The following is a 19,225-nucleotide window of genomic DNA, read 5'->3' as shown; positions in this document are numbered from 1 at the left end:
TTCGGCTTTGATATTGACACTGCAGTAGATTGCCTGGAAGAGAGACCGTGGGTCAGTCATGTATAGGGATCTCTGCCTCTTCCCAGACAGTCTGTGGTGCATCACCGGCTTCCCTGCCCAGGCCACAGCCTGGGTTCTGTTGCTGCTACTGGTGGTGATGTGTCTCTCCCATTGAAGGAGGGGGGAAGGGGGTCTTCGTTCAAGTGATGCCTTTTCCATGATGGCCTTCCTCAGCGAATTCCTTTCCAGCGTTCGCTTTTTGAAACTGCGAAATTAAAATTCTGATCTAAATCTCTGATCTAGAGGGGCCTAATCTTTAAATCAGTGGCTTCCTAGCTTTTCTGGACTGCGTGCTTACACCAAGCAGCACCCATGTATAAATATTTATACAGAGCTGAAACAAGTTGCAGGGACCAATGTCTATTCTTATATGTGGTGCAGTCGGATATTGCTGTCTATTCCTTTAAAAAAGCTGCTGGTCAGGAGCCCCTGAGGTTTTTTTTTCCAGCATGCAGTGTGAGCGATGCTGCCTTAAAAGCTTGTCCCCCATTTTTGTCCTAGGTGGGTGTTTGTAAAATTGTCTTCCTCTGGGGGTGAGGGGCGGGGAGGTGTTTCCAGGGCAGTGTTGAGTGGGGTGAGGATCTGAATTCTATTTTAAATGGGGTTGAAGTCAAGCTGTGGGCCTTCAAGCAGTTCATGTATGCCTGGATCCTCAGTTTCCTCATTTGTACCGTTAGGGGACTGGAGGACCTAGAATTAAGGGAAAAGCAAATATGTGACCTTCCCACGTGTTCTATAAATGAAGACCTGTGCAGCCATCACTCACCTTTGCAAGAGCCATGGCCAGCACCAAGTTCACTGAGGCAGGGTGGGTAAGGCTTCTGGGTCCTTCCTTTTGGAGGATTCATCCCTATCACCAGAACCCCTGCATTTGGGAGCGAGGACCAGGTTCTAACTCTTATTTCTGTGGGCCCCAGCTGGCCAATGGTAATGAAAGTCCTGGTGGAAAGTGTGGGAGAGACTTCAGGAAGCTTTAGGCTGGCCATTGATGATGCAGGTCTCCATTCTACTGAAGGGAAATGAACCTCCATGTAGTGGTTTGAGGTCTGTGGGAGAAGGAAAGGAACGAAAGTGGACACCAAGCCCAGAGGAGCTGATTCTAAAATAGCCACACTTCATAGATTGTGTGGACCATCTTTGTACAGAAATGTCATTGGCCCAGAGAAAAATAAAATACATGTAGATGGGCCAAGAATATCTTACTCAGATGGCCGTCAGGGTATATAAAAAAATCCTCCCCCTTCCTCTGCCTCCCCCACCCCCCAGTTTTAAAAAGTTGAAAGAATTGTATAACGGACATCTATATACAGACTGTCTAGATTCTCTTACATTGATATTTTACCAAATTTACTTTACCTTTCTCATCCACGCTTCTACCCATCAGTCTTGTTTTATTTGGTGCATCTGCAGAGTAAATTACAGAAATCAGTTTATTTCAGCCCCACAATTTCAGTGTGCACTTTACTCACTAGATGTCAATATTTGTTTTCTTTTTAATATAAAATTTACATACAGTGAGATGACAAATTGTAAGTATTATCCAATGAGCTGACAGATACGTACAGTTTTAATAACAGTGTATATATTTAATACAACCCCCATCAAGAGAGAGGACATTACCACCAGCCTAGAAAGTTCCCTTGTGCCCCTTCCCCAGGCAATCCTGACCCTGACTGCCAGAAGCAATCACTTTTAAATTTTTCCATGTGCATGAGTCTTGCCTGTTGAACAGCTTTCCATAAATCTAGTCATCTGGTATTTACTCTTTATGCAAGTCTTCATCTACCTATGATACCATGGACTTTATCTAGGTTGTGTTTATCAGTAGTTCATTCCCTTTGGTTGCTGATTTCATGGTATGTTTGGAAGCCTATGTGGGGTGCATATTGAGGGACACCTGGGCTCTTTCCAGTTTTTGCCCATTAGGACTAAAGCTGCCATAGCCATTTTTGCACAAGCCTCTTTGTGGACTCATGCCTTCGTTTTCTGGGGTAAACCAAGTAGGAGTCGACTTTCTGGCTCATAAAGTTTGGTGGGTATTTTATTACAAGAAACTGCCAGGCTTTTTTCCCAAGGTGATCAAACCATTCTGTTTTATATTTTATGCTCCTACCAACAGTGTGAGACTGACACCTGCCCCTCATCCTCACCAGTATTTGTTGTCTGTACCCTTCCTCAACCTTCTCTCGTTTTTTTTGTTTTGCTTTTTTGTTTGTTTGTTTGTTTGTTTTCAGTGCTGAGTTGAATAAAGAAAGCATGTGTTTGTATCTGCCAGGAACCCCGCCATCTCTGGGCTCTCCATAGGCAGCCCTGCCCTAAGCCATAGCTGGGTGTGTGATCATGGTGCTAGCCCCAGTCCTGTCAGCAGGCTTACCACATGCATCCCAGGGACCCATCCGGCTTTCGGAGAATGGAACTGTTCTATCTACAGAGTAAAAACTTGGGAATAATTGATACCATTTAATGAGCACCCACAGTGTCTACTAGGTGATTTACATAATCTGTTTAGTCCCCATGCAAACTCTCCAAGAGAGACTTCCAATTTAAAAATAAGACAACCAAGGCCAAAGGCAGTGGGTGACTGCCAAGGTCACACATGGCCAGTGAATGGCAGAGGTGGAGAGGTGAAGAGGTTAGGCCTTAAGCAGGGGGCGTCCTGACTCTGTGGCCATAGGATTCATAATTTACATCCACTCCTATTGCTGAAAAAGTTTCCAGAGCAGATTGGGTTATCATCTTTTTTTAAAGATTTTATTTACTTATTCGACGGAGAAAGATCACAAGTAGGCAGAGAGGCAGGCAGAGAGAGAGAGGAGGAAGCAGGCTCCCTGCTGAGCAGAGAGTCCCATGCGGGACTCGATCCCAGGACCCTGAGATCATGACCTGAGCCGAAGGCATAGGCTTTAACCCACTGAGCCACCCAGGCGCCCCTGGGTTATCATCTTTTCAAATGCATCCCAGATAGGGGTTGGCTTGGTACCATTAAAATAAGAAGCTCAAGTACAACCCAGCTGAGAATCTGCTCATATCCCAGATGCAAGTTCCAGAAGTAAAGTGTCTTTGTGCGGTCTTTGTTATCCTCTTGTTGCACCAAGATTGTTTAGCTATAAAGATGCCTTGTAAGGCCCAGTGAGTTGAAGGCTTTGCTGTATCAATCATTTGATCCTTTCCCACTTCTCTGAATTGGGAGTTATTTTCCCAGGTCAGTATATCGTCCAGCAAGACTGAACTGCCGAGAGAGCAGGGGGTGATGAGATGGTGGTGACAATGACAGGCTGTAGGCTTACCAAATGGCCAGCTGCCATGCTGAGCACTGACTTTGAGCAATCTCATTAATTTGGATCGTGACCCAGTGGTAGGCACTAGGAAACCCATTTTATAGAAAAACTAGATTTGTTTGATGAGGCAACTTGCCCAGAGTCACATGGTGAGCTAATGGAAGTGTTTGATTTTAAGCCCGCCCACCGAGTGTCAATGCCCATCACTAGCTAAGTGATTTATTCTTCTCTGCCTCCTGCCCCCCTCCCCTCGCCCCCTGCTGCCCGCTAGCACAATGCATGCATTCTTCGGCCAGTAACTCAAGCCTGTTTCTTGGGTTTGGTTCCGTAGAGTCCCCACCAAGGCTGGTCCTTTGAGGCAGCAGTATGCTGAAACTGCCTTGTACCCTACCTTCAAAGAGTGAAAATTGTCCTTGGGGAGATAAGGCTTCCACAGTTCCAATGATGACAGAATGGTACCCAGTCATATAATGTAAGCACACAATGTGATAGAGACGAGGCTGCCGGGAAGTTGCACAGAAGCGAGTATACCCGAAAGGAACCCTTATCTTGGTTGCTCAGCATTATATCAACGGGCGTGCAGTGAGGACTGATCAGTAACCAGCACACAAACAAGTTAGTGGATTTATATGGTGCCGACAGTATAAACCAAAGATTGTATCGATAAGTGGTTTCCATAGAGCAGTAGCTGTAGTTTATTTATTAAACATTTACATGTAGCAGGCATTGTGCCAAACACCTTACATATTCATTGCATTGACTCTTGGCCAAACACACACACGCATGCCCCCAAAGGGACTATTTGGTGGGCAGTGGAGGGGAGGTACTGGCTAGAGAGGTCATTACTATCTCCTCTAAACAGATGATGAAACCCGACATTTCTAGTAATTTACCTGACATTGTACGGCTAATACATCCTGAAACAGGACTTGAACTCCTGGTGGGCCTGCCTGAAAATCTGAACACACCCAGCGGATTAAAACATGTTTTAATCCTTTGAAGAGTGGTTTCACAACTGTGGGGGGAATGTAACACTTCTGTGACTGGAGCGTTTTTGAGCTTAAGAAACACTTCTTCAGTATCAGAACCCCAGCATGATGCTTTCCAATGGTGTGTGTGTTGGGAGCTTTGGGGGTACGTAATGTGTTGATTGTGTTCCAGCTCCCTCCTTCGATTGGAGCAGCCTCTGTTTTTCTCTAATTTTCCATTTTGGCATTTGGTATCCTATCGCTTAAGATGATTAGGAGACCAACGTTGTAGAAGATTGTAGAAGAGCCGATTACCCTGTTCTTTGACTGTACTAGACACCCACATTCACTGTGATTTGATACCTTTAATGACATGGAGTGACTTTATTTCTGAGCTACTGAGTGGAGACCTGCTTACTTTGCCTTCTAATGGAGTAGCTGGGATCCTAGAGCTTAAAAAGAGGCCACCAGGTGTGGTAGTAGCTGTGGTGGTTCCAGGTACATGGGAAATATGGGCCTCAAAACCTGGGCCTGCCAAAGGTAGTTTTGCTGGCTTACCTGTCCAGGACCTGCAAATTGCTCTTTTGAGTCCTCTTAATTGGAGTCTGTGCCATAAAGTCTTAGAGCAAGCATTCTCTTGGCTGCGTGCTAGCCTGGCAGGCACTTGAAAAGCAGAGCATAAACAAGCTTTCCAACCTAGAGCTATGGCGGGAGGATTGGAATGTTCAGTGGAGTCATCTGGGGCCCCTGGAAATGTTCCTGCTGTGGTACAGCAGGCAGTAGCTAGTCCCTTTGGGGGCATTGAATTATTAAAGGGCCACTTAGGAACTGGATGTGACAGTATGGGACTTGGGTCTTTGACCTACCTCAAAGTTCAAGGCTGCATGCCTCTGGCTTGAGGTGATAAGAGGTGATGTCCTTTATGGCTGGATCTAGCAAGGTCCTGGGGTGACCAGCCATCCTGGTATGCCTGGGATTCTCTCAGTTTTAGCACTGGAAGCCGCATGTCAGTCTTGGGCAGACTTGGGTGACTGACCACTTGTACATGGCCCCAGAACCCTGCTTGGCCCGACTATCTTGCAGCATCCTCCTCACTGGTGTCCCTAGTGCTAGACCCGTGGTCCGCAGGGCTATCAAAGCCCTCTCGAAAACAAAGCTGATCCTGTGCTTAAAATCCAGAGTCCTTGGCATTGGTATTTGCTACATGTGGTAGGAGCCTTACACTGTAGCCACTCTGATGTGTCATTCCCTGAACACTCTGTGAACTTCCACACCCTTACCTGTGTCCCCTTTTCCCTGTCCGGCAACTTCATACCATCATTCGGACCTGGCTAGAACTTTTGCTTGTCCCAGCAGAGCAAGTCACGGGCTTGCCACAGTGCATCTCACTGCCCCCTTTCTCACCTTCTGGTCAGGGACTGGGTTTGCGTATAGCACCCGATAGTGGAGAAGCTTTTAGTACCGTGTTCAGTGCTGCTCACTGTTGAAATAGCTGATTGCAGAATGGGAAGTATTTTGTTGGCAGGTCCTAGAATAGATTCTGGATCTGACTCTTAAAATAGTGACTTTTAAAACTTTTTTTTTTTCACCCCATTCCCAACTGTAAACAAAATGAAATCTTATATGGAACCCCATATCTAAGACAATAACAGTAAGGGAAAGATACAAACTTCGAAATGTGGAGGTGGGAGGTGAGGTTGTGCCTTAACTGGCCTTCCTTAACCCACAAAGATCAGACCTTGCCACCTGCACTGGTCCCGAGAACCCTGGGAACACTGCCTAAAAGCCTCTTGTTCAAAGAGGGGCTTCTAGAATATGTTCTGAAAAAGCTCTGGCTCCAACCCTGGACGGGCAGTGTGCTGCCCCTTCTGAACATAGTTGCCTTTGACAAAGGGCACTGCTGCTTAAAAATACAAAACCAGACGGAACCTGTTTGTAAGTCCAGCCCTCGTAGACACAGTGCTCCAAGGGCCTGATGGGAGGAACAGGTGGTGAGCTATTTTAATTAGTGACAAGTACCTAATGATGTAAAATAGATCCTGTTGGAAAATCCAGCTGGCCCTCGCCTCTCCTTCCTCAAAAATTGTGCAGACCTTGCCAGGTGCAGGCCACCTCTGTGTTACTAACAATGCTGAAGTTATGGCCTGCTCGGGACCCATTCCTGAGGTCTCATCCAAGAACATGATGGTGACTGTCCTGTTCAGGCAGCCGGTCTGATGCATTACTAGTCCTCCACAGCCTCCCCCCCACCCCCCACCCAGACAGGTGAGTTCCCAGGGGAAACTGAAACCCTTTTATCTTGCTGACCTTAAGTGTTTGATAAGAGCCTCACTGAAAGTGGGCAGAATGGTAGTTCAGGGTGGGAAATGAGTCAGCGCACACACTCCGCCAGATGAGCAACTTGGATCTTGACTGTTGGGCAATTGGATGGAGGGTGGCACGACCAGATGCTCCCGTTGCCATTTCTCATCACCGTGGGCTGGCAGTGCTGGCTCGAGTCCTTGCTTTCTTGTGGAAGAGCGTCGGTACCCCTTCTCTTACCTGGTTTTGGTGGGGATGCTTTTAATGAGGAGGACCTTTGCCAGAGAGGGCTTGGTGGGAACAGAGGTCCCATGTGATTGAGAGATGGCAGCGATTTGTGGCCATCAGTAAAGACTGTATCAACAAGCTTTAGAGGGTCCTGGGCTCCGGGGGGACGGGGGGGAATGTCACCTCCATGCAGCGGGTGTGTGTCTGCTACCACCCACTCACGTTGGAGAGCCCTTCACCCTCCCGTAGACCTGGGGGAGGGAGGGACGGACTGCAGTTACTGATAAAGATTAGGGCGTCTTGGCTTTCCTTTTCACCACTTTATTGCTTATGTGCCTCATTCTGTGCCAGGCCCTCCTCAGCTTCCAGGAACAAGAGAGATGGGTGTGGTACGGTGGGACAGGCACGGGCTTTGGGGTCAGATGGACGTGTGTTCATGAAACCCAGCAGTCACTTACCCCTTTGTGACCTTAAACCAAATGACTGAACTTTAAACCACAGTGTCACTTCCTCTGCCACCCAGGCCAGCTTGGAGGCTGCTGGTGACCTCTGGGCTTTATGCTCTTGGAGTTATTCATGAAGAATTCCTTATTTGAGGATTTACAACTTTCCCATGAGGAGCCTCCTTGCTCGTCAAGGAGAAAACTTTGCTGGAGAACCAGACCTGAACTTGGATCTTGGGTTCAGTTACTTGACCTGAGTCTCGGTTTTCTCGTCTGGAAAATGGCTATTATGATGCCCCATAGGGCTCCTGAAGATTGATGAGATAAAGCTTATAAACAAAGTGACCATCACTTAACAAATGTTTTTCTTCCGTTAAAATCCCCTACATGTCGGGCCCTCAAAAACTAAACCTCCCTCACACCTGCCTCTGTCTTTCCATTGTTTTATCACCACAGTAATCCAGATGCCAGTGATGAAGTCTGAGTTCTGTCCCAGGGATGAGAGAGATGAAGACAGGGTGCTGGGCTTTGTTTTCCAAAGAAGTCCCATTAAAAAGTAGAAAATGGGAGCTGGTAGAGTACTTGCTTGGCATGTGAGAGGTAGCCGGACGGATGCCTGCATCCTCTGCAGCTGAATTTTATGAAGGGAGGAGCTGGCCGCCTATCTGGGTCAATTTGCCCAAAATGGCAGCTGTGCAGTGAGCAGCTGGGTGTCCCTAGTGGGGTACCTTCCCCAAGGGAGAGGCAGGGCGGGAGTGGGGGCTTAAACAACAAAAAAGAAAATAGAAGATGAATTTGGTCTTTCCAGTACACTTTCAAACTTTGCTTCCTTCACTTTAGCAGTGGTGGTAGCTACCTTCAGGAGGAACTGGGGAGAGTTAGGAAAGGTGGCAAGCTCATGTAATCCTTAGAATTTGTACAGATTTAACATAAAACCCAGAAACCATAAATATTTTGACAACATAAAAATTAAGTGTTTCTCTGCATGGCAAAAATACCACAAATAAAGTGAAAAGACAGACATTGGATTGGAAAAAATAATTGTAATTATACCACCAATAAAACTAGTTTCTTTAATATGCAAAGAGTTCTTTTAGGTTATTAAGAAAATAATGAATATATATATATTTTAAGGATTTTATTTATTTGCCAGAGTGAGAGAGCACAAGCGAAGAAGTAGGCTCCCCACCAAGCCTAAGGCAGACGCTTAACCAACTGAGCCACCCAGGTGTCCCTGAACGTATTTTTTAAAAAGGCAAAAGATGTGAATAGGAAATTTCACAGAACAAGGAATTCAAAAAGGCCAGTCAACAACAGATAATTCAAAATATATAACCTTACACAGTAGAAGGAAACCCAGTTTAAAAAATGAGATACCACGTTGACCAAGGAGGTTGGCCAAGATTAATTGCCACATAACAAGAGACCTTGGTGAGAACAAAACCCAGACGTTGGTTTGTGTGGAAATCGTTGAGCACTTTTAGGCATGAACTTTTAGGCAGTGTCTTCAAATTAAAAGCATACATCCTAAGAACCAGCAATTCCAATCCCTTTTCTCTGAGGGTATCTGTTAACAGCCTCTGTGTCTTTATAAAATAAATGTACCTAAGCACACCTGAGAAGCATTAATAATGATTACTTTTGGGGTATGGAGAAAAGGGATATTTGCTTTTAATTTTCCCCACTTTTGTATTGTTTGAGCTTCTTAAGAAATCAGATGTTTGTAGCAGGTGGTTTGTAGCCAGAGGCTACTTTTAGAAAGTTTAATTGCTTTCCAGACATGCTCAGCAGTGAAGGAGACCTTGCCTCTGGCCTGATGGTCTCATGTTATTAATCAGTTGGTACTCAGACATTTTGCTTAACAAATGAACCATCAGTGAGCAAATACAATAGATGTTTTCTTAATGTGTTGCCTCAGATAGCAGCCATCATTCAGCAGAATGATCTCTCTGGATCTTCCTGGGTCCTCATGGCCATGTCACATGGCCTGTGCACTTTCTTAAGAAACCTACCATAAGCACGTTTTTCTGCCCCAGAGCCTTGCTCCCACCTGTCCAGTTTGGTAGTCCCAGGCCCATAAATGTGATGTTCCTTCACGCCCCATCACACACACCCATGCTGTCTGCCCTGGGCTTCTGGAATGTTCTGGAAAGTTCATAGTAGATGTGGGACTTGTGCCATGAGTAGGTGTAAGTGGGGATTGGAGGGGCTGAGGAGAACTACACAATCAACCAAAGGGGCATAGGAAGAGTGATGACAGCAGCCGTTTACTGACGGCTTACTGTGAGCCTTCATATTCACACATAGCATGTTCTGTATTTTGTGCCAGCCTCATGACCCCTGGGAGACGTCCGTACTATGGGCCCTGTTCTACAGGGGAGGTGACGTGCTCCAAGGCCGCATAAGTAGTGAAGCAGCTGAGCTGGAATTCAGATCAAAGCCTGTCTGCCTGTTGCTGAAGGCCCAGCTCTTCACCCCGGCTCTGCAGGGGCCTCTCGTGCACGGTGTGGGGCTGGGCACTAGAAGGATCTGTCCAGTGTCCGGGGTGGGGGAAGGGGGGGGTCACCTTCATATTTGCTCTAGAAGTCATGGTGCTGGGTCTGCCTCAGAGATACTAGACCTGGAAGGAATCCAGCCCTAGGCTGTGGTAATTGTGATCGTGTGTGATTGCAGAACGGGGGGTGGGGGGTGGGGGGGTGGGTGCTGGGGAGGAGGCACGCCAAGAGGAATGTCTGTTCCGGCAGAGTCTGAAAAGAAAGCAAGGGATGACATTCCTTCCTGGGAACGGAGGCTGGGCTGGCCTTGAGTCATGACCCCCGTGGCCGCCGATTCAGCGCATCGCTTGCGTCCTAGGCCCCAGAGTGCTGATGCAGGCAGTTCGTCTTTGATTTTCCTTTTCATCCTCCATGACAACCACCACATAGCTTTTCCTGCAGTCTGGCTGGGTTCCCACCACCAGGGGAGGCTCGGAACTGTAGTGCCTGGAAAAGTCGCCCATGGCCACGAGAAGGGCAGAATCACCCCCAGAGGGGTTGAGGGTGTCCCGGCTGTCGAGCACAGTGGGGTTGGGAGACTTTCCAGACGCCAGGGAGGGGACAGGAAATTAGCGCCCCTGAGGGGGAAATGCTGCACTCACGGGGTGGGGGTGGGGGGCAGATGCCAATGGCTTTTCTTAGGTCTCTTCAGTCCCCGCTGGTGAGGGTGATGTTGCTTTTCAGCCCGAATGGCAGCCCTAACAGAGAGCCCAGAGGACTCCAGTGTGGCACTGGGCCATGTGTGGATGCCTGGATGGAACGTTTCCTGAACCTACAGAGTATGCCCCAAACTAAGTTCTCGGGACTGTGTTGGGTAGTTGGGACACATTCTGTAGCTTTTTGCCTCCCCACAACCACTTGAGTCATGATGCCCCCACTTCAGAGGTGAGGTGGCCGAGCCTCAGGAACTTGCCACGGCCAGAACGTGGCCGGATAGCTGACAAGGTAACGTGGGCTCCAGACCCAGGCTGTGCGAGTTGGCTCCTGCCAGATGGGCACATGTGTGGAGGCAAGTCCCATGGAATCTTGGTTGAATGACATCCCTCTCCCCCAGGCTGCCCCTTCGGACTGTAGAGGCTGTGGGTAGTGCCCTCAGGGAGCTGGGTAGGAGTATTTTTTTCTCCGGGCCGAGCAGTTCCTGCTCCTCTCAGGGCCTGGGCGCAGAAGGGACCCCTGTTGGCTCATTCCGGTCAGAGCGCACCGCTGCCCCACTAGCCCATGCTGCCTCACTTCAGTGGCCGGTCACCCGGTGGGAAATGGGCTGAGGGTTGGCAAACATGCCTGTACGTGAATTCCCCAGAAAGTAACACTGTATTTTTCAAGAACGTGTGCATCAGGGCCGTTGAAGAGGGTGGAGCCCCTGCTGGCAGAGGGAGGCTGCCGAGATGGTGCGCCCACCTCCCCGAGCTGTCGCCGGCCTCTGCTGCATCTCTTCAGCATTTCTATTCTGTGCCATACAGTGGAGCACGTCCCTGCAGCCAGCTGTATTACTGTGTAGAATCTGGACGTTTTCTGTCTACGCTGCTTGTTTCCTGGGGAGAAGGGACTGTGCCTTCCTGGTGGACACCTGAAGATCCTGACCCACTTGTGTTTGTGGAGTCTCCCTGTACCCCCTGTACCCCAGCTCTGGGGCCTGTCTGAGTGGAACAGCTGAGTGGCCTGACTCTTGCATACTTTTGGGTCAGCATTCTCTCACATTCTAATAAGCCTGGGATCTTTTGGGGGGGCACCTGGTTGGCCGATTTGCTAGGCCTCCTAAGTTACAGCTCTTTGTATTCATTCACTTTATCACGTGACCCTCTTATCCTGCCATAGGACATTGCGATCACTGTATGCAGACATTAAAAGTAAATTTTGGGGGTACCTGGGTGGCTTAGTTGTTAAACTTCTGCCTTTGGCTCAGGTCATGATCCCGGGATCCTGGATCGAGCTCCGCATCAGGCTCCCCACTCTGCAGGAAGCCTGGTTCTCCCTCTCCCACTCCCTTTGCTTGTGTTCTCTGTCTCGCTGTGTCTTTCTCTGTCAAACAAATAAATAAAATCTTCAGAAGAAAAAAAAAAGTATATTTTATATGGGGACCCCGATTTGGCTGAAAGCCCAGAGGCCCACAGGCCTATAACAGTGTGCTGGGTGTCCTGGGAGCATGAAGAACAAAGCTGAGGTGTGACCTCCTGGGATAGGGCCTGGTAGGCCTCTTGAGCTTGATGGGGACTTGGCTGAAAGCCCCTGAAATAGTAGTTTTGTGAGAGGCTGGGTACCCCATACTTGGGTGTAAGACTGTGTCATTATTGTGTGAATTCTAAAAGTAATATAAAAGTGCTCAGCATGAAGAAAAAGGATCAGACCATACCTAAATGTCTGTGATAAAAAGTAAGACCCACTGGCTACCTATCACTGGGAGATGACCAGTGTTTATGGAGGGGCTCGTGGGTTTTTAGTCTTGGGCTCTGTGAGGATCTTCTCTTTCCCGAACTCACAGTGGTCCCTCGTCTCTCTGCAGAACACGGAGAGTTCCTGGCTCTGGACCTCGGAGGGACAAACTTCCGTGTGCTTCGGGTAAGAGTAACAGACAATGGGCTCCAGAAGGTCGAGATGGAGAACCAGATCTATGCCATCCCCGAGGACCTCATGCGAGGCAGTGGCACCCAGGTAGGACCCTACCCCCCAGAGTGGCTGCTTGGGCTCTGGGCCCCACAGGTGCAGACGCTGCTCTTTCTCTGGTCTGGAAGGAGGAGACCCTGTCTGAGGCCCAGATTCTCTGTCCTGTCCTCTCTCTCTGTCTGGTGATCCCTTTCTGTGCCTGGAGGTGGAGTGAGGCACCTGCATCAGGAGAGGTGCACACAGACTAAAGCGCGGAGAGCATGCGTGTGAGACCCCAGAGTCTGGATGGGCCGCGGTGGGTGGTGTTTTGATTGCCATGACTTTGGAGGTCTGCTTGCACGGGCTGGTAATTGATGAAAGCCTGCTGTCGGGAGGCCCGACGCACCCTACTGGACACTTGTGGTTGTTATTGGTGCCATCGAGTAGCGAGGCAGAACACACAGAGTCAGGTCTGCCCCTGTGGTCATTCTGTAGCCCTCTTGGTCTCACACTTGTTACCATCGCATCACAGGGCGATGGAACTTGGCCCTTTATCTTTATGGTTATTTGCTCTCTCTTCTTGCCTGTCTACGACAAAAGAGGTTTTGCGCACAGGGATGGAAGCCTCTTGAGAAAACATCAAAATCTGGCTTTGGGGTATCCGCCCCAGCTGGTACTGGAGTGGGCACCGCATGCTTCCACATTGCTCTGAATCGTATTTTGTCATCCTCGTGTCCTGTGGCTTCTGGAGCATCTAAACAGTGAAAGGAGTGGATAAGAGAAGAAATGTGAAATCCACATACTGAGAATCCTCTCAGTAATAGCGAGGAGAAAAAGGAGAAAGGATGGAATTGGACTGTGATAATTTCCAAACATGTATTGAGCTCTTCCTGTGCGTGGGGCAGTGACCCTTACTGGGAATCAGAGTTCCCCGGCCTTTTCCCTCCTGGGCTTACAACGCAGTTGGACCGCAGGGGACACAGCCCACCCTGCGCAGAAAGTAATTCACGCATTGGAGTGGATGAGGGACCGTCAGGAGCTGACCGTGATGCCCTGTTGTGTGACAGGCTGAGCAAAAGCTATGTGTGCATTTCTTCTTCTTACCTGCACTAACCCCCCTGGCCCTATGAAGCTGAGTGCCTCTGTTAACGTACTTTACAGATGTCGAATTAGGTTTTGAAACCCTGAGTGAATGACTTGTAGATCATAGGGGTGGGAAGGGCAGAGTCACAACACAAAGCCACACTGAGGTGTTGTCCCAATTCTCCGGGGCTCCGTCCTGTTGGTAGGCTGTGTGATGTATGTGGTCCACGAGAGTGGTACTTCCTGGAATTAGGCAGTATGGGAGTCCTGGATCCCCCCCTGCTGATTTTCTTTCCAGCATATACTCAATGGAAGAGTGAATAGAGAACATGAAATCCAGTAAGATGCCTTCCCAGGGTGGTTATCTTTTAGGCCTTCGGGTGTAGAAGGAGCAGAGCCTTCTTATTACCGGTCTACTGTTCTTCCCACTCTAATAGATCCCCACTTCAGAAGGGAATTTCATAAATCTTTTTTTTTTTTTTTAAGATTCTATTTATTTATTTGACAGACAGAGATCACATGTAGGCAGAGAGGCAGGCAGAGAGTGAGAGAGAGAGAGGAGGAAGCAGACCCTCTGCTGAGCAGAGAGCCCGATGCAGGGCTCGATCCGTGGACCCTGAGATCATGACCTGAGCTGAAGGCAGAGGCTTTAACCCACTGAGCCACCCAGGTGCCCACAGAAGGGAATTTCAGACAATGAAGAGAATTTGTTGAGGGAGAAACTGCTGTTAGACTCTTTATTTGTCCCAGGGGACAGGTCTGAGGGGAAACCTGCTTTCCTTGTTTTCATGCTGGGGCTGGACAAATTTTAGCTCTATGGGGTTGGTAACTTAGCTCCAGTATCCACAAACAATGCTTTAGTACAAATTAAAAAAAAAAAAAAAGACCCACTTGGAGGAAACTAAAGCTATTGTGATGGTTCAAAGACTTTAAATAAATGGAAAAATGCTATATAAAAATGAAACATGAAACTAGAAGAAAAGGGATGCCTAGGTGGCTCAATCGGTTAAGCGTCTGCCTTCAGCTCAGGTCATGATCCCAGGTTCCTGGGATCAAGCCCCACTTTGGGCTCTCTGCTCAGCAGGGAGTCTGCTTCTCCCTCTCCCTTTGCTCTTCTACCTACTTGTGCTCGCTCTCATTCTCTCTCTTTTTCAAATAAATAAATAATATTAAAAAAAATACTAGAAGAAAATATAGGTGTTTATTTCACTCGAAAGAGTTGAAAGCATACTCTGCTTAAAAGCAGAAAACGGTCAGAAAACTGGAAGAAATTCATAGTGGCCGTTTTATTTTATTTTATTTTTTTAAAGATTTTATTTATTAGAGAGAGCATGAGCGGGTTGTAGGGGCAGAGGGAGAGGGAGAAGCAGACTCTGTTGAGCAGGATGCCTGATGCGGGGCTCGGTCCCAGGACCCGGAGATCATGACCTGAGCCGAAGGCAGATGATCTACTGACAGCCTCTCAGGCGCCCCTATGGTGGTGGTTTTAATGGTGGAGTTACTGGTGCTTTCCCCCCCATATTTTCCTTTTCTTTTGGATCATAGGTATCAATCTTTTAATTGGTGGAAAACAAATGGATTTTAAACATAACATTTAGTTAAGACCAAGACCAAATCACCAAGCCCTAAACTTGCAGAGATTTCTGAAGATCTGTGAACTTGGGCAGTGTGGGTCCCAGGATAAAATCTGTCTTCTAGCAAACGAACTTCCGCTTGAGAGCAGTGAATTTCAAATCATAATAGCAGCCACTTTGGATGTTTAAAGTGTATCTTGTGGGAAAGGGAGTGAGCATTCTCAGACCAATAAGGAAAAGGAAACCTTTTCTAACCTCATGAAATGGTGCCCTTTGAGCCTTTTTATGACAGGAAGGTGTTAGCTCTTTGTCCTGGTATCTTATCCTCAGATCATCAGCTAGTACAGGAGAAGATAATCTTCCAGTTAAGGGAGCAGATGGTCACCTCTTCCCTGCTTTTAAAGAGCTGTAGGTTCTTCTAATTGAGCACTGTCCCGGAGAACTTCTTACAGTGTATCTTCCCCTTGCAAATATGTTAGCCACTAGCTAGATAGTGGTGGTGTTGAGCCCTTGAAATATGGCTGGTGTGACTGAGGAAGTGACTCTTACATTTTTAAGATTCTGAGTGATTAAGATCCCCACAGGTGGCTGGTGGCTACTGTGTAAGTTGGTGGTACTTCACTGCCTCTCCTTGTTGGCAGCACAGCTGGAAAGGGAGCAGTGCATCGGGGCTGGAGGAGGGAAACCATTTTGCCTTTCCCCCTTCTTAAGCTCTTCCTCCCTTCATCTCTGATGACTGGCCTCCTCTCTTTGCAGAGCTTCTGCAACTTCCTGTTTTTACTATTTCTTCCTATTTTTACTATTTTACACTATTTTTACTAAAGATCATTTTGACATGACTACCAAGAAGGAAGTGCTGGGAATTGGGTTGTATTGTAAATTTTGTCTCTGGTCTGCTTTCCAAGGACAGAACTTGCTGAGTGTCTGTCTAGAAACCTTATGTACATATTAAAATACGTGGCTTCTGCTCAGGGTAGTTGGCCCTTATGGCGAGAAGAGCCTTTGGGTTGCCCCAGTCTTCGCTCTTGAGAATGTTTTGGTTCAGAGATGGAGAGTTTCAGCATCTTCTGAGGTTAATTTTGCACGTGACCAGACAGGGATATGATCAGTGCAGGAAATTGTTAGAGCTGGCCCCCTTCTAGGTGGAGGTGGCCTTGTCTTCCTGGATTGCTCCCAGGAAGCATATCTCAGACATTTGGGGAGCCAATGGGCCTCTCAGTCTACTCTACCACCCCAACCTCTCAGTTCCTTTGTAAATGCAAATACTTTCATAGTGCAGTGGCTCTCAAAGCACTGCTTCAGGATCACCCGGAGGGCCCCACCCCTACAGCTTCTGATTCGGTGGGTTTGGGTTTGGCCCTAGAATTTACATTTGTAACATGATGGTGGTGATGTTTGTTGTCCCCTGGGAACCCATGGTTTAGTGAAATCTTCTTGCTTCTGTCTGGAGAGGAAAAGGTATGTTCTCATCCACCTTCCACCCCTTCCTTGGCTTTTAATTTTTGCCAACTGGTCAACCTGGCTCTTGGCATCTACTTGGTCTCTTTGGCCTCTGCTTACTTTTTGTACCAGAATGCCCTTTGCCTCACCCTGTAAGCATCTGGGGGGGGGGGGCGGTCATTGCCTCTCTTTGAGAATGCTGAGTAGGCAAGAAGGAAGCCATGGGACTGGAGGCCTTGGGGCTGATTGAAAGGCTGGGATAATTGTAAATACAGCTTTTTCTTAGGAGCTGTGGGTCCTGCTTGGCATGGTCACAGTTGTAAGGCTGCCCATCCACAAAATGCTGTTTATTCTTAGTGCTCTTCAGGGACTCACTTGATGTTTCATTTTGAAGTTAGAAAACAAAAGATAACTTCTTTGAAGTGTTCATGGGAAATTACTTTTCCAGCATGGAGGAAAAATATAAGAGTTACTTACAAGTTCATTCATAGAACGCTAACAGGGCTGCTGGAATCCTTCTTGGCAGTGAGATGGGCTGCCCCCAGTCAGCAGTGTACTCATGTCAATGGGGGTTCTGTTCTGTTCCAGAGTATGTGACGACTTCTGATCAGCTTTACCTATGATTTCCCCTGCCTCTCTCAGAGTTACTTTGACAGTGGTTTGGATAAACGGTTTGAGTGGAAGACAGTATTTAATAAGCACTAACTAGTGTTAAGCCCTTCTATGCATTGACTCATTTAATCCTTTGGTAACTCTGAGGGCAGGTGCAGTTATCTACCCCCATTTTACAGATGAGCAAATTAAGACTTCTGAGGGGTAAATATCTTATACACATTCAACTAATTCCTTTCTGAGCTTAAAGTTTAGGTATGCTCTTAATCTCCATGCTGTTCTCCCTTCTCACTCACCTTGCTGTGTCGTGTGCTCTTAGCTGTTTGACCACATTGCGGAATGCCTGGCTAACTTCATGGATAAGCTACAAATCAAAGACAAGAAGCTCCCCTTGGGTTTTACTTTCTCATTCCCCTGCGTCCAAACGAAACTAGATGAGGTAAGATTGAGTTCTTCAGACGCTTCTGTTGCTTCATTGTCTGGGCTGGGAGGTCTGGGATGAACTTTGTGCCAGCTGCTTCTGTGGTTTTTAGAGGCAACTCTGATAGTTGCATGGACAAGGTCTGAGTATTGAGAGTTGTGTCTTGTGGGTGAGTGTGTGCAGGTGTGGGGGGTGTGGTGAAGAAGTATTGGGGAGGGTCTTTATCACCCGTCCTCAAAGGACAGTATGTATGCTATCCATATCCCTTGTAGGGGACAGTGAATAGGAAAGTAGGAACTCCTTTGTTGGAGAATATCATGATACAGCTCCTTGGAAGAGCGATGACTGGGGAGTTCATGATGAGAGTCTCTTATTGTGGCGTTTCTAAAGACTGTTCTTTTCCTCACTTCTTGGAGGCAGTAGATCATGAAGGAGTCATTCATTTAATCTTTCTGGGGCTTCGATGGGGCCCCAATTTCTCTTTCCTAGGCTAGTCAGGAGGCAATATGAATTTAAAAAAAAAATTTTTTTTTAAAGATTTTATTTATTTATTTGTCAGAGACAAGCAGGCAGGGTGGCAGGCAGAAGCAGAGAGAGGGGGAAGCAGGCTCCCCGCTGAGCAAGGAGCCCAATGTGGGACTCGATCCCAGCACCCTGGGATCATGACCTGAGCTGAAGGCAGCAGCTTAACCAACTGAGCCATCCAGGTGTCCTGCAGTATAAATATTTTTAAGCATGGTTGTAGGTTAGCTGAGCTCCGTGATTGAGGTCTCCACTTACTAACGGTTGTTTGAGTTGTATGGTCAGAGTTTGGTGAGGAATCAGTATTCATTCCTGGGTCCTTTTTTCAGAGTTTCCTGGTCTCCTGGACCAAGGGGTTCAAGTCCAGTGGTGTGGAAGGCAAAGACGTGGTTACTCTGATCCGGAAGGCCATCCAGAGGAGAGGGGTGAGTAGGGGAGGGCAGGGATGGGGAGACAGGAGCATGGAGTCTGGAGGCTCTTTATATTCTTTTGGGTCTACTCTGAAATCTTTCCCAGTCTGTCCTCAAATGAACATAAAAACTTTTTTGTAGTCGTTAAGGAGAGATTTTCTTTTCCTTCCCTGCTAGGTTTACCCAATAATAATAACTTTTTCCCAGCTTTACTGAGATACAGTTGACATATGGCAAAATTTAAGGCATGCCTCATAATGACTTGGCATCCATACACTGTGAAATGATTGCCACACACACTGCTGATCTTAATATGTAAGGAGATGCCTCTGGGGTCTTCAGATTATCATGATGGATAATAACCAGTTGCCTTTTGCCTTTGGGGTCTTCAGATTAGCATGGTGGATAAATAATCTCAGCCTTGGTACAAGCAAAAAACCTTCAGGTTTAAACCTGAAGAAGACCTGATTATCATTTTCAAGTAAGAATGTTGGCATAATGTTGGCATTAGGATGGAATGAGGCAGGATCATGGCCTGGACACAGGGAAGGAGGGAGAGAAAGAAAAGAAGAAGAGAAAGAGGGAGAAGGGGACAGCAGGGGCAAGAGGGGCTCTTGTGCACGCGGTGATGTCAATAGACTTGACCGCAGGGCCGGTGGCCTCCGTGGAGAGGACAGGCAGGGTAGGGAGTGAGTCACTGCTGTCAGACTGGGATCTGGACCCGATTCCCAGCTCTAACCTTCTTTGGCGCCAAGTAGGGTTAGGAAGGGG

The 19,225-nt window shown here is 47.6% G+C and overlaps 1 protein-coding gene across 1 annotated transcript in view; it reads left to right on the top strand.

The window, feature by feature from the left end:
- Nucleotides 1–19,225, top strand: part of HK2 (hexokinase 2) — a 61,073-nt gene that overhangs the window by 22,450 nt on the left and 19,398 nt on the right. Inside the window, exons 3-5 of the mRNA XM_059405736.1 lie at nt 12,313–12,461; nt 17,421–17,540; nt 18,374–18,469. Coding sequence (XP_059261719.1) covers nt 12,313–12,461; nt 17,421–17,540; nt 18,374–18,469 — 365 coding nt within the window. The remainder of the gene's footprint in view (nt 1–12,312; nt 12,462–17,420; nt 17,541–18,373; nt 18,470–19,225) is intronic.

This window comes from Mustela nigripes, chromosome 7 (genome assembly GCF_022355385.1).
Source record: "Mustela nigripes isolate SB6536 chromosome 7, MUSNIG.SB6536, whole genome shotgun sequence".
In the NCBI taxonomy this organism is placed as follows: Eukaryota; Metazoa; Chordata; class Mammalia; order Carnivora; family Mustelidae; genus Mustela; species Mustela nigripes.
The sequence above is the reverse complement of the archived record's forward strand: the minus strand, read 5'-3'. Positions and strand labels throughout refer to the sequence as shown.